The sequence below is a fragment of the Mustela nivalis genome, assembly GCF_964662115.1.
Source record: "Mustela nivalis genome assembly, chromosome: 2".
NCBI classification, from domain to species: domain Eukaryota; kingdom Metazoa; phylum Chordata; class Mammalia; order Carnivora; family Mustelidae; genus Mustela; species Mustela nivalis.
Genome location: NC_139021.1, coordinates 2,464,702 through 2,479,504, shown reverse-complemented (window position 1 = coordinate 2,479,504; position 14,803 = coordinate 2,464,702). Strand labels below are relative to the sequence as shown.

The following is a 14,803-nucleotide window of genomic DNA, read 5'->3' as shown; positions in this document are numbered from 1 at the left end:
CTGCCTCGAGGGCCGCCTGACTCCATGCCTATGTTTGTACGGTTTCTGGTGGAATATGTCAGCAAGCATTATGGTGATGGGATCTTCAGACAATCTCCAACGAGCACAAGACTCCTGCTGTGGCGGCCGCGCGGGTGCCCAGGAGATGGAATCTCCCTGAGGCGCCGCCACTTGGCCCATTGGCTGGAGCAGAAGGGAGTGAAGCCCTTGTGGGTTGTGGCCTCCAAGGGTAGGGTGTGCTGCTGGCTGGGGTGGGCATGGTGGTGGCCGTGCAGACCCTCCCACGGGGGCAGCACCTGGGGCTGGGAGCAGGGGTGCACAGCAATCCAGGAGGAGCCTGCTCTCCCCAAGACTGCAGACGGGGTTGTCCGTGCCCCTGGGAGAAAACCGCACGTCCGTTTTGTTAAAGCCACACTTAGTTGGGTCTTCTGCGTGGGCTGCCCCTCTGGCCTCCTCAGCCGTGGACCACCACCCAGCTAGTGCTGCTTGTGTGTGACGGTGGACAGGTGGCTGAGACGGCGCACACTGGTGGGTGGGTGGGGGAGTGGAGCAGTTCAGTGGGTCCTGGCAGAGGGCACCTCTCTGGTGTGGGGGCAGTGCCTGTTGATCCTCCCTCAGCCCTGGGGCCTGCTCTATCGCTGCCCAGTTCAGCTGGTCCTGGCCCCATTCCAGCAGGCCTCTTGGCCAGCTGTGCTCTGGGTCCATCTGTTTCCCCAGCCCCGCGGCGGCCAGCAGCCCGCACCGCACTTGGGAGCCATGCTCCTTCCCTGGCCCTGACCGTCCCGCTCCGGCAGCCCTCCTGCCTGTCTTCTCCATTCCCCACGGGGCCCCACCTAGTGCAGGGCACAGAGGCACCAGGAGACTTCCTACTGCCTGCCTGCCTGCAGGAACAGCTGGAGAAAGAGGTACGGATGACGGACGGACCAGCTGACCCACCGACTGAGTGACTGAGTGAATGACTGCTGGAGCAAATGTGAATACTGAGTGAGTGCGCAACATGTAAAGAGTGAATGAAAATGATGAAAGAGTAAGTCATAAATGAAGGGCTCCAGCGGGACGGCCAGTGGCCTGGGGCACTGTCGTGGCCCTTTTCTTCTGCCTCTTTGCTAACGCCCCCTGCTGCTCCTCACGGGACGGGGGCTGTTCCTGTGATGTGGGGGTTGGAGGGGGATGGGGAAATGGGTCACCAGCAGAGGAGAGGGCTGGGCCCCGAGATTCTCAGGGGAAGTTCCCCTCTGCAAGTTCCCCTCTCCTCTCTGGGTGACTCCTGGTGACCCCCCTCCTTGGCCCCTGGAGGTCTGCAATAGCACCGTCTCTCTGCTGGGTATGGAAGGAGACACGTCCCAGGGGAGTAGACACTTTACCCCTCCCAGAACCCTGCCGAGAGGCCATCACCAAGCCCATTCTACAGATGAGGACACCGAGGCCCGGTGGGGGGGGGTCCTGTGTTCCCAGCTACACTGCGGAAAGGGACAGAGCCAGGATTCCAACCCAGTAGGCCTGTCTGTACTCCATGCACCAGCTGCTCTGGTGGGGCGGGTGTGTGACGGCGACAACACCCCCCTCCCCGGCCCTTACCTTCTCTGGGTGGAAAAGGATGTTTCCTAGGCCCTGCAGGCTCAACACGCGGACCTCGGGGCTGGGGTCCCTGAGGCTTCGGGCCAGCGTGGTCTGGGCAGCCTGTCTGGGGAGCACCTCCATCATGGTGGGGCTGTAGAGGAACTGGGGTCGTCCCCACGGGCGGGCAGGTCAGGCCTGCCACGTTCTCATAGGGAGCTCCATCTGCATCTGGGGGCCAGGCTCGAGGGCCAGGGACCAGCAGGGGTTTTCGGAGGACGGTTACCAGCACTCTCTGGGTGTCTCGGTTAACATGGGTTTGAAACCCATCTCCATGCTGGTTCAACTTTTCCAAGTACAGCTGGGGAAACCAAGGCCCAGAGGGAGAAGGGCCTTGCCTGATGTCACACAGCAAGGCTGGGGCCCCTGTGCAGCTGTGGCTGGGCCCATGGGACAGCTGGGGACGGAGCCCTGTGGAGGGTGGCTCAGACGGTCCTGCTGGTGGGGGGGGTGGGGAGCGGCGTGGGGCTTTCAGGCGTTTTGAGCCCCACCTCATGAGCCCCACCGTGGCCCTCGCCTCAGGGCAACACCTGCTGGACCCCTGCGCCTCTCCTGTTTTAACCAGGGCTTTCTTGGCTTCCCTGTCCCTGGGGCGGACCTGAGCTCAGTCTGCCCGACGGACCAGCTCTGTAGGGGTCGGGCCCGGGAGGAGAGAGAGAGGTGGGGACAGTTCGCCCAGGCCACAGGCTGACGGGAGCCTGAGAAGTGGGGACCCAGCCAGGAGCTCCAGACTGTGGACCGCCCTGGAGCCAGAAGGGGGATGGACGGGGTAGGAGGGGCCGTCCGGAGGGGCCTCCGTCCAGGCAAGGTCCTGATGGGGGCACGGAGGCAGCAGGAGGAAAAGCCTGTGTCCGAGGGGCTCCCTCTCCCCGCCCAGGCCGTACCTCGGTGAGGATGAGGATGGCCACCTTCCTCTCCCGCTCCTCCTTGCTCTGCAGGCGGGGCAGCAGCTGGCTGGTCACTGCCTTGATCTGTTGGCAGCGGTTCTGCACCATGGCCCTGGGGCGAGGGGAGGAGAGCAGGGCCAGGGCCTGGGTGTGGGGGTGCGGCCCGGAGTCTACCGGCCACCGCAGCCGGGCCCAGCGGGGGCTGCGTCTGAGTGGGCGCCCATTGCTGGGAGTGTGGGATCCCCCTCTGAACCTCCTGGCCGCCCACTGGCTTCCAGGCCTGGGCTGGATGTGTGGGAGGCCGAGCGGCCGGCCCCTGGTGGCCTGACTCCTGTCCCGCGGGCTCCCAGTGCCGGGGCGCACGCGAGCGTTTGGGGCTGTGCTCACGGGTGCACCCTGGTGGCCACCGTGGTCGGTACACCCAGCTTCCGGGACAGGTGGTGGCCTGGGTCAGGCCCTGCCCCTGCCTGGCCCCACTCCTACCTGGCGAGGAGACCCACGCCCTGCGGGTAGGTGTGGATGGTGGTGAAGAGCTTCCAGGCGTCCTGCAGCTCCAGGAGCGCGAAGTCCTGCCAGTGCCCCGTGGTGGACAGCAGGCTTTTCAGTGCTTCCAGGGACATGCTGCAGGGGTCGGGGGCGCGGTCACTGGGCCAGCCCCTCCTGGGGCAGGGGGGAGGCCTGGCATGGGTGGGGGCTGTGCTGGGGGAGGGGCAGCAGGAGCCCCTTCAGCCTCCGGGCCTGGGCTCTAGGTTAGTGGCTGGGGCCGGAGAGCAGAGGGCACCCCTTGAGGAGCGGGGGGCACTGTGGGAAGCTGTGAGATCGGCCTGGGGCACAGGCAGTGTGAGATGTGTCTGAGCATCTCAGGGGACACCCGGTGGCGTCCATGGAGGGCTTTCTGAGGCCGCAGCTCTGGGGACAGGGCTGGGGGTCCCGTGTCACAGGGTAGAGAGGGTCCTGGCTGAGGCTTGGGGGATGGTGCTGTTTAAATGTGGGGCTGAGGGGGCGCCTGGGTGGCTCCGTAGGTTAAAGCCTCTGCCTTTGGCTCATGTCATGATCCCAGGGTCCTGGGATCGAGCCCCGCATCGGGCTCTCTGCTCAGCAGGGAGCCTGCTTCCTCCTCTCTCTCTCTGCCTGCCTCTCTGCCTACCTGTGGTTTCTGTCAAATAAATAAAATAAAATTAAAAAAAAATGTGGGGCTGAGAACCCGAAGAGGGTGCTGCAGGGAGGAAAGAGGAGGGCTGGGCGTATGGCACCACAGAAGCCCGGGGAAGTGTGCATTGCCTCCCGGACAGCACGCAGGGGACACAGTCTCCACTGGTCCCAGGCACGTGCGCACCCAGGAAAGGATGCCAGAGACAAAGTGAGGCCTGACCACATGCTCGTCAGCTGCCAGAGGCATGAGGGCCCTGCCCTGGCCACACGGCCCTGCCAGGGCAGCTTGGTCCTTGGCTCCAAGCCGGCCTGATGTTCTGGTCACGGGCCCAGGGCTGCCCCCGGCTCTGCAGGCAGGACGCAAGGACAGGACCCCAGAACACAGGCCCCGGGATAGCAGGGCGGCCCCCCTCAGTGGCCTGTTCCCCCTTCCCGGTCACCCTGTGCTGGGTCACATCTGCCCAGCTTCCCGTGACGGGTCGAGTCGCCAGGTATGTGTGAGTCGGGTCCCAGGATGAGGCCATCAGCTGGGACCAGGCATGATTCTGAGCTACACATAGGGTCAAGGGACGGAGTTCCACAGCATCAGGGTCCCTGGCGGTGTCAACCCCAAATGTCACCATGAGAGAGGCCCCTGAGAAGCAGCATTTTCCAAGGCACCGGCCTCAGCCAGAGTGACCACAGTTTCGGGAGAAGGGGACGTCAGGGCGCAGTAGCGCGCTGTCCCTTCCGTGTTGACCCTTGGAAGCTCCTGGGACGTGGGCGCCCAGACCATCCGCATGCAGGGTCATCTTGCCCCAGCAACCACACCAGGGCTCTGGGAAGACGGCGTTTGGCCGACTTGGGCTCTCTCGGGTGGATCGGCACGCCCAGAGGACCCTGAAATCCGGAACCTCCTCCAGCCAGGACTCCTGGCGTTGCCCAGACACATGTGCGGCCCAAAATCCACGCAGCCCCCAGACCAGCTGTCCACGGAGGCCCTTGAGCGCGAGCCTGGGTGTGCGGGTTCCAGGGCTGCCCTCCCCAGCCTCTCCCAGCGACGCCTGCCCCAGGGACGGCCGGGCCACCCTCCTCTCCCCGCCTCCTCCTCCTGCTGCTCACTGAGCACAGTGATTCTCTGTTAGACGTTTCGAGGAACGGCCCCCCTGTTTTCTGCAGCGGCTGCACCATTTTACACCCCCACCGTCATTCCGCGTGTGAGGGTCTCCTGCGTCGCCCGCACCTGCCACCCTGACTGCGTGTGGGGACGAGCTGAGGGGAGTAGGAAGGGTGCAGGTGCGCGAAGCCTGGGTGGGCAAACTGGGCATCGTCCGTCTGACCTGCCGACGCCCTGAGGACCGGCCACGGCTGTCCCCAGCAATGCCGTGCAGACAAGAGGCCCAGCCTGGAGTCCAGATGCACTCTCAGGAGTGACCACGGCCCCCTCTGGCTGCCCATCTCCAGTGCTGATCAGCCCCTGCCACTCCCTCTGCACAGAGCCCTCCGTGGCTCCCCACTGTTCTGGTGTAGAGACGGACTCTGAGGCCTCCTTTCTGTTCCCTCCCTCGTGTCTCCCCCCCAAAGGCTCCCTGCCCTCCGCTCCCCCGGACTTCAACCATCAGTCGGGGCTCAGCTAGGATGTTTGGTCCTCAGGGACCACACGGCGGGGGCAGAGGGTGCTCCGGGTCATCCTTTGTGGAGGTGGTGACTCTCAGGGGTGTGTCATCTGTCCGTCTATCACCGGGCCATCCCCTGACCCCCGTCTGCATTTCCACGGGGCTGTGAGCGCCCAGGCGAAGGGACCCATCTCTGGTGATCAGTGTGGGCTGGGGCGCTGCTGCGCTGCGTGCTGACCTGAGGGCACAGCAGCCCTCCACAGCTGACAAGGATGGCTGTCTGTCAGTCCTACTTTTCCTTTCCTCCAAGAGGTACAGGGGGCGTGGAGCATGGCTGAGGCCAGGGACCAAGGGATGGTGGGTCAGGAGAAGAGGCAGGTCTGGGCAGGGCTGCGGGGACCCCGGGGTGGTAAGAGAGGTCAGAGGCTGGGACAGGGTGCCACGTCGGCCCCTTCCTGCTCAGGAGTCCTTGTTCACCTCACTGGGGAGACACACCTCCCCGCAGAGTCCAGGGTCCCCACTGGGCAAAAGGACAAGATCCTGGGGCTGGAGTCATGCAATAGAAACTTTTGCCTTCACCGAGGCCTGGAGTATTGGCTGCTTGTCCAGGGTAACTCATCAAGTTGGGTCCAGAACAGAGGCTGCCCAGTCCACCAAGTCTCCTGACCCTCACAGCGTGTGGGCAGAGGACCCCCCCCCCCCCGCCCCAAACCAGACAGAGTGCTCATGGAGCAGGTTGGGACGAGGTCTTAGATCTCAGATCCAGGCCCGGACAGCGTATCATTACTAATTGCTTGTTGGTTCCTTGTCAAGTGTCCGAATCCAGGACTGTGAATAGTGTTTTAAATTAAAAAAAGCTTTAAAAATAAAGCTTTAGGTTTATTTTTAAAGCTTTGAGTTTAAAAAGACAAGGAATTAGGAGATGAGAAGCAAAAAGGAAGTATGAGTCATTCTAGGGAGGTACTGAAAATTAACTTTAAATATGAGCTTCCTGGCAGCCAGGGCCAAAAGGAAAATATGTTGGTTGTACTTCTAAGCTGTCCAAAAGAGTGTCTGAAATAAGGAGAAATCGGACACTCCATGAGAATTAAAGAGAAATCAGGTGCTCCGTGAGAATTAGAGAGTCAGTTCGTGAAGAAACTAGTCAGAAACTAAAGGAATGCCCCCTTTGTGGGGCAGGATGGACATTGCCTGGGGGAGGACCTGGCTGAGAGCGGACTGAAGCAGTTACTGTCTCTAGAGAAAGGGGCTCTGGTCGTCAAAGATGCAAAGGAAGGGGAGGGTCACCCAGGCAGGGCTGGCCAAGCTTTCACAGCCCCGCTGGGGGGTGGGGGGCGTGTTGTGCCCAACCCCCACTGGCTGGTCCCAGAGGCCAGCCCAGCTCTGCAGGATGCTGGGGACCTCGGAGCCCTAAGAGTGGTCTGAGCCTGCCTCAAGGCTCACTGGGCCGCCACCCAGTGTCCAGAGAGGGCCCTCCCCACATGGCCAAGGGCACCCACAAGACAGGAGGACTCTCAGCAGTGGGGGCCCAGATCCCTTCCTTGGCCTTGACCCCTAGATGGTGCCACAGCCGTCAGGCACCAGAGCCTAGACGGCAGGGATCCACCCGCACGACGGTGCCTTCTGAGTCCTGGGGAGCGGCCGCCAACCTCACCACCACCCCCGAGCGTCTGCTGTCCTTGCTGCCGGCTGGCCTGCCCTTCCTTCGGGCCTCTGCGGTTTCCCTCTGGGCCAGGTGGGGCCCAGGTCCTGTCCCTGCTCTGGGGGCGGTATGGGAGCCCAGGCTGGGCAATGAGAGCCCCACGCCATCCTGCGCCCAGGTGGTCGCACAGAGATGAGCATGTGATCGAAGACAGGCCCGTCAGAACCAACGGACTCTGCCTGGGGTGAGAGTCTGTCCCTCAGTTGCTGGGACCATCCCTCCCCCCTGGACAGGACTCATTCAGAGAGAGGCCTGGCGGCTGAGGTAGGGGAGGGAGAGGGTGTGCACTGCTTGAGCATGTCCGTTCCGCCTGCTGGAGCAAAAGATTCCCAAGGTAGCCCAGTGAGACAGACGGACACCTGTGCTGTCTATGGGAACCCAGTGAGACAGACAGACGGACACCTGTGCTCCCTGGGAGTTTCCATTCCGCAGGGTGCAGGCAACCACTGTTCGGCAGTGCTGGCCTTGGGAAGGGAACAGCGGAGTGGGAGTAGCACCACCTGTTAGAGAAGGTTCGGAGAGAGTCAGGAGGTGAGGCTGTCCAGGGGAAGAGCGTTCCAGGAAGAGGGAACAGGAAGTGCAAAGGCCCTGAGGCAGGAGCACGCTGGGTTTAAGAAACAGGAAACCTCGAGGCTGGAGCAGAAAGTGCGCGTGAGGGCTGTGTGGCAGGAAGGGAGGTCGTGGGGGCAACAGGGAGCTAGAGCGAGAGAGGCCTCTGGGCCACGGGAAGGATCTGGCTCTTTCTGATCTCTGTGGGGAGGGGCAGGGAGGCCTGGGGCCACAGACATATCGTGAACGGGATCTGGGCTGCAGCGTGGAGGGCAGGCGAGTGAGCCTGGGGTGGAGGGAGGCCAGGGCGGGCGACTGGGAGGCTGGGCCCATGTGGGCAGCAGGGCCGGCGGGGAGCAGGTGGACGGACACGGCTCAGTACGGCTCCCTTCCAGCCTTCCTACGGACGTTCTGGGAGCAGAACGTTTTATTAGCTTATTAAGGAAGATTCATGCCTTTTGCATGGTTGAGCTCAATAAAAAAGGAAATTTACGCACATTCAAATTCAGAAGCAATATGAGAAGAAGTGACGTTTTTTTTCCCCGGGACGCGCCTTGGGGAGAGCTGTTATAACTGACAAATTTCGTGAAGCACAGCATAATACCAACACATGAAAGGAGTCGGCCCCGTGGTTTTAAAGCCTAGCTTGTTGGATTTCTAACAATGTTACCTGGCGCGGAGGGGGGACAAGGCCGGCCGGAACGGTGGCCGAGTGCAGCCTCCTCCGGGGTCTCGTCCGCGCCGCACAGGCGGGGGAGGGGCAGAGGCCACAAGGGTCCCATCAGAGCAAAAAAGCACCAGGGTCAGAGCCATGCACAAGGGGACCCAGGTGGGACTCCGCAGTGGCCCCAGGGCCGCCCTGCCGTTCCACACACTCTAGCTTCACAGCTCATGGGCGTGCTGTGTGTCTCGGGGAAAGGCTCTGACCTTCTCTGAGCCTTGGTCTCCTTACGTGCGCAACGGGGAGGCAGCATCGTCTTGCAGAATTCCTGCCAGGACCACGTTCCGGGAGCACGGCAAGCGCTGTCCCGTGAAGTCCGCACAGGCCGGCGGGTGTTTCTGCCGCCAGGCGCCCCTCCGGGAGTGTGGAAACAGGCCCTACACCTGCCCTGGGTCCCTCTATGCTGATGGCTGCGCTGGCCACGAGGGCGTTCAGGGGTTGAATCGTGTGTCCCCCAAAAGCTCTGTCCACGTCCTAAACCCCGTCTGTACTTGTGAATGTGACCTTATTTGGAAACAGGATCTTTGCAGCTGGAATCGAGTTAGGATGCGACCAGGAGGGTGGCCCTAAGCCAGTGACCCGTGTCCTTACGTGAAAGGGAAACCGGGACAGAAACACGCAGGGGAGAACGGCAGGTGGGGAGGGGGGCAGAGGGGGAGGCGCCGTCTGCAAGTCCGAGCACCAGCAGAGGCGGCGGCCAGGAGTGCCCTCCCCTAAGGCTTCAGAGGGAGCGTGGCCCCGCCGCACCGTGTGCTTGGACTTGAGGCCTCAGAGCCGAGACCGCAGGTGCGTGCAGCTGTCGGCCGCCGGGTGCTGCGGCGCGGTCGGCCCCAGGAGGCTTGTACCTGTCTCGGCCCCTGTGCCTGCCGCGGGAGCCTGCGTCTGTCCTTACCTCTGCGGGCTGGGTGTGGCTGTCTCCGGGGCCTCCTGGCCGGGCCGGGGCCCCTCTGGCAGGTTCAGCTCCAGGACGTAGTGCAGCTGGGTGAGGAGGGCCAGCAGCAGCTCGGGGTGGGCCTCCCGCACCGCCTTCTGGAACTCCCGGGTGAACTGCAGCTCGTGCAGGGTGCTCATGGCCTGTCGGGGCAGGAGAGTGTCTGGCCGGCCTCCCCGTCCTGTCCCAGCCTCCAGGACCAGGGCTGTATCTCTGAGATGTCCCTCCGGGGGCCTTGGCCCTCTCGGCTCCCTTCCCGGACCCACAGATCATCCTGGGCCCTCCCTCCCAGCACGCCCTGGGTCGCCAGCCACCCCCACCCGCCCGCTCTGTCTGCCGTCCGTCCGTGTCCAGGCCGTGCTCCGGAACCCTGGTGGCAAGGCCGAGTGGTGTGCTCCCCGTGGGACAGCAGCACAGAGGTCTGTGACAAGGGACAGCGGGGGACAGATGGCCCCCGAAGGCAGAGCTACCGGGCAGCAGCCCCGAGGCTTCCTGCGCCCATCGGAGCACGCAGGCCGGAATGTTCTTGGGGTGGGGGCAGCACTGGGGGGTCATGACAAGAGCAGGCCCGGGCTGGGGGTGTGGTGGGACACGGAGGCGGCCGCCCTGCTGAGCCCATGCTGCTGCGTGGTTTCGGGCAGGAGGGGCCTGCGTCAGTGTGGGGCTGGGGGTGCTCAGGGGAAGGCCGAGGGCCAGGCTTGGAGACGGGTGGGGGTGCCCTCTGCTTCCACGTTCGGCCATCACGCACCTGTGCTCGGGCGGCAGCGTGTCTGGGGGGCTCCGGGCGGGGAGGGGCTCTGGGGGGCTCTGGCTGCTGCTCGGGGGCTTTTGGGCTGGGGGTGTGTCAGCCCGGGGGAAAGCGAGGTCGCACACTCACAGCCAGCGAGCGCAGCCAGGGCTGGTCCTTGGGCTGGGGGCTGCCGTTTCTGGCCCCGGCGGGCAGTGGCCGCTCCCGCAGCCAGTCCAGTAGCATGGCCAGGACCAGGCGGCTCACGGGCTGCTCGGCCCCCAGGGCCCTCCACAAGCGGAAGGCGTGGCTGCAGGCAAAGGGGGTCATGAGGGCGGCCCTGCTCGTGCTCAGCTGCCCCAGCAGACCTCCAGGGCCTCAGGAGCCAAGGGAGGAGGCTGGGCTGGATTCCCCTGGGCGTGGGGGGCCCCTGGGGGGGCACTGGAGGAGAGAATGGGCAGCAGGGACAGATGTGTGTGTGGCCCATGGGATAGGCGGGAGATGGCAGGCCAGTTGCCCTGGTCCAGGCACCTGGGTCCCCCCGCTTCTGGGGTCTGTCCTCCAGGCTCCCTGTACCTCAGCTCTAGACTCCCGGTCACCCTCGGTGGCTGCTAGGCATGGACAGCACCCCCACAGCTGGCCACTGCCCTCTGTCCTCTCCTGCCTCTGGGCCTCCACGTCTGCCATTGCTGCCTGCGCTGAGAGCCTCCCCACCAGGCCTGCCCTGCTCAGCCTTCAGCTCGTGTACCTGGAGGCCTGCCCGGCTGCCTCCTCCTAGCCTGGCTTTGCTGGGGTCCAGCTCCTGGGCCCACCCCAGGCCAAGTGGGGCCATCACCATGTGCACAGAGCTTTACAGTGTCCTTGTGCTCATTTTGCAGATGGGGAAACTGAGGACTGATCAGACCCTGCCTTGTGACCGGGGAGCTGGGGCTGGAGGCCAGGCCTGCCCAGTCCTGTGGCCTTTCCACTTGGTGCGTGGACATGGCCTGTGAGTCCCGGGGAGGCAGGGGCTTTGGGGCTCCTGATGGCCCTCTGTTTTCTGTGCTAGGTGGTGGTCTTTGGGGCCGAGTGCTGGGTGGAAGGGGCTGGAGAAGCGGGGGGTGGGGACTGGGAAGCCACAGCTGGGGCCCGGAGAAGCCCCACCCCAGGTTTAGGACAGACCCTGGGCCGGGGGTGCACAGCTGCTCTGCAACTGCAGAGTGGGGCCTCTGCTGTCGGAAGGACCCGGGCCCGAGTCCCTGCTGTGCCGCCCTGGCTGTGAGACAGTGGGCAGGTCTCCGGGGGCGAAGCCTGCGTTGAGAAGCCTAGGGGACATGCTTCTCCGGGAGCGAGGGCGACCAGGGGCCCCGGCTTCTCCTTTGCTCTGCTGGCATGTGGGTGCTGAGCCCTGTCCCGTGTGGGCAGCCAGCTTGGGAACAGAGCAGTGACAGGACCGGCCAAGTCCTTGTCTGTGTGGGAGTGACCCCTACGGCTCGACTCAGCCAGCAAACAAGGGTGTGGGACTAAGTGTGTAAAGCGGGGGAGGGGAGGGGAGGATCAGTGAAGGGGGGCGTTGGGGGGGACGGCAGGAGGGTGCATCTGGGCTGCGGTCAGGTTTTTTGTGGGACGGCTGGGAAGCCTTTACCCAGAAGGGACATGAGCAAAGACCTGAGGCGGTAAGCAGGGAGCCGCGCTGCTCTGGGGTGGGGAGAGCCTTCCGGCCCCGACACAGAGCTGATGCTGGTGGCTCAGGGCCGGCAGGAGGGGCCGGGGATGCAGTGGAGAGAGTGCGGCTGGCCGAGGAGGACAGCGAGGGTGTGGGGCCAGGCCACAACCTTGTCGGCCACGGTAAAGTTTTCGCCTTGACTTTGAATGACACGGGGCCACGGGACCGTCTGTAGCAGCGGAGAGACGTGGCCCGACTTATCTCTGAAGCCTCCCTCTGGCTGCTGGGACTCCGTGTGAGCCTGTGATGGCCTGACGGGCTGTGGGGCGGGGCCGCTGGAGCTGTAGGGCTCCCTGCGCGTAGGTCTGGGTGTGGAGGGGACAGTCCAGGTGGCCCGAGAGCTCTGGTTTGAGAAGCCGGGCGGATGGCATCGGCGTGGGGAAGCCCCCAAGAGGACAGTGTTACGGGGACAGCCAGCGGCGTGGCCCAGGTGTGTCCGGTGCGGAACGCCTGCCCGACATTCACGTGCTGCCGTCTGGCGGGGGAGGACACTCGGGGGGGGCAGGCGTCTGTATAGGGGATACTTAGAGCTGCGGGAATGGAGGCGGCCACGGGGAGATGAGTGTAAGTGAGGGGAGCTCTGGGGCCCGAGCCCTGTCCTGAGAGACCGGAGGCAGGAGGGACCGGCAGGAGGCGGACCCGGGGCAGCCGGGAGCTGGGAGGGCAGCCCAGGTAGGACACGGAGGAACCCGAAACGCGTATTGCCGAGGACTAGAAGCCGGAGGGAAAGGCCCCGTACTGTACGGCTCCACGTCTGCGACATTCTGGAAAAGGCGAAAGCGTGGAGGCAGGTAGACGATCGGCGGCTGTGAGTGGTCGGGAGGGCGGGAGGGATTTCGGGCAGTGGCGCTGCTCTGGAGGACAGGTGAGCGGTGCACGGACTGCGCCCCGTCCGAGCCCGCGGGATGGACGGTCGGCGCCAGGCCGAGCCCCACCTCGCCGCGGGCTCTCGTTGATGACGACGCCTCAGAATGGTCCCCCGGCGGGAGCCAACCCAGCGGCCTGCGCCGGGTGCCATCAGGGGGGACAGCAGCGGATGCTAGCAGGGGGACAGCGGCGGGACGCGGCGTTCTGCTGATTCTTCTATGAACCACAACTGCTCCGAAAAAGAAAGCCTATTAATTCAAAATAGAAGGGCTGGGAAGAGACACTTGACACCTTACTAAGGAAAGAAAAGTGGGTGCTGCTGGGTTTATGTCCCGATGGACAGCCCCCCTCAAGGTCTGGGTTAGCACAGGGAGGAAGCGCCTTTCCGAGGACGACAGGCGACACTGGCCCCTGCAGCACAATGGCAAAAACTTTGAGAACGTACTTTTAGGAATGTGTTTAGGGACAGTAAAATGAAAAAGAAATGAAGGGGGGGTGAGCGTGGGTGGAGGGGGCGCGGGGTCTGGGACCGGCGGCACTCAGCCCTGTCCCCAGCTGGAGGGCACGACCGAGATCCCAGCGCTCGTGCAAGAGGCCGTCTCGCCGGCGCGGATTCCATTACTGAAAGGAGCCAGCGTGACACGCCGTGGGTCGTACCTATGCCGGTGCTGGGCAGCTGGGGGCTGACCCAGCAAAGTCACCCCCAAAGGGTAAATGAGAAACACGGGAGAAAAAGAAAGACAACTTGGCAAGCCAAGTGTAAGTCCACGTAGAAATGCGAGATGCGCAGGACCGAGAGCCGCTGGGCAGGTGTCGAGGAAGGAGCAGGGGCCGTTCTGTATCAGGTGCTGAGAGCCTGAGTGATGCTACAAGAATTAGGACCTTGGGTGTCAGCAGGGGGACAGGCGAGCGGAGCGGGGCTGAGCCGAGATGCAGACCCCCACCCACGGGCGCTTCGCTGGCAGGCACGGAGCCTCCCGAGCTTCGGGCACAGGCCGGGCTTGTCACTGAAGGATGCCGGCCACTACACAGAACAGGAGCCCGGCCTCATGTGCGCACCTGTCTCACTTACCGGGCGGCCGGGACCTGAGTTCGGAAGGCAATCAGTCAGCAGAACTTCTGTAGGATCCTGCGCGGGAAGGACCGGACCTGCGCTCCGTTTCATCGAGAGGCAGATTCAGGGAGTGAAAAGACAAGCTGCAGAGTGCCTTCCAGGAGAGGCTTTCCACGCAGTCGGGAGAGGCTTGTGCCCAGAAGTTCCTGGGAGTGGGTAAGAGGAGGAGGGACGTCCCGGTAGAAGGATGTAAGGATGTGTTGGGTCCTCGACGCACAGATCACCGAAGACGGTACTCCAACGGCCAACCAACCGCTCAGCACCATGATTTCGTTGGAAACGTGCGAACGAACCTCACGATCGATTTGTGCGTCAGGCGGGTGACATTTTAACGAGTGGTTAGAAAGTCGGGACTACGCGTGGATGCAATGTGGACCGAGGTCTCTCAAAAACATCCTGGCAGGAGCGTGAGGCGACGCGAGCCCTTTGGAGAACGATCTGATGGGTCCGTTAACGTTGGGTCCATGCAGAACTCCAGGGCGTCTGCGTCCTGAATGCGCCCCCGGTGGGGACGGAACACGTCCCCGGATGCGCATGGGGGCACCTGGGAGCATGTGAGGGTGCGTTAGTCACAGACCCAAACTGGCGACAACCCGTGTGTGTGGCAGAAAGGGCGATCGGCTTTCATGAGGCTCTAAACGGCAAAAATGAATGAACTGCAGCCCCAGGTAACATATCGGAATGAATTGTAAGCACACACTGTTGAGGGGAAGATCCACACGACACAAGAGGACTGGCGAGGCACCTACCACCCCGCTCTGTTCACAGCGTTAGGGCTCGCCACGTTGTTTCTAAGAATGCTTCCGATGTTTTCTAAGAAGCTTCAGGCGCTTCTGAGAAGGAAAAATTATTCCAGGTGGACGTCTACCCCCATCACAGAGGTGAGGCCCCAAGAGCCGCTGGTTCCGTGTGAGGATGATAACCACCGACCCGGCCGTCTGCGGAAGACGGAAACAGCCAGGAGGCCCGCCCGCCTCCGACGGAGCGCTGGGTGCAGGGAGGGGCTGCTCCCGGGGTCCGAATCACAAAATCTGATCTGGGTCTGAATTCACACCATAGCGCGGCTCAAAGAAACCCCCGGGCACAGACTTGATTCTGACGTGGTCCCCGGGCTGGCAAGAAGCCCACATGAGTCCAGGTTAAGGACCCTCAGCGTTAAGTGCATTCCCATCCAACAAATGTGCTTCTCGGGATGGGGAAGGAAGGTATAAACTGCAGTACAGGCCCAGGTGAACC

General features: G+C 63.4%; 1 protein-coding gene across 6 annotated transcripts in view; it reads right to left on the bottom strand.

The window, feature by feature from the left end:
• LOC309859665 (maestro heat-like repeat family member 5) overlaps positions 1 to 14,803 on the bottom strand; it is a 66,306-nt gene that overhangs the window by 4,458 nt on the left and 47,045 nt on the right. For all 6 annotated transcript variants that reach the window (XM_082720615.1, XM_082720618.1, XM_082720619.1 and 3 more), the window contains 5 exons: positions 10,032 to 10,191; positions 9,116 to 9,297; positions 2,988 to 3,125; positions 2,502 to 2,616; positions 1,579 to 1,722 (listed from right to left, as the gene is read on the bottom strand). In XM_082720615.1, the coding sequence (XP_082576741.1) occupies positions 1,579 to 1,722; positions 2,502 to 2,616; positions 2,988 to 3,125; positions 9,116 to 9,297; positions 10,032 to 10,191 (739 nt within the window). The remainder of the gene's footprint in view (positions 1 to 1,578; positions 1,723 to 2,501; positions 2,617 to 2,987; positions 3,126 to 9,115; positions 9,298 to 10,031; positions 10,192 to 14,803) is intronic.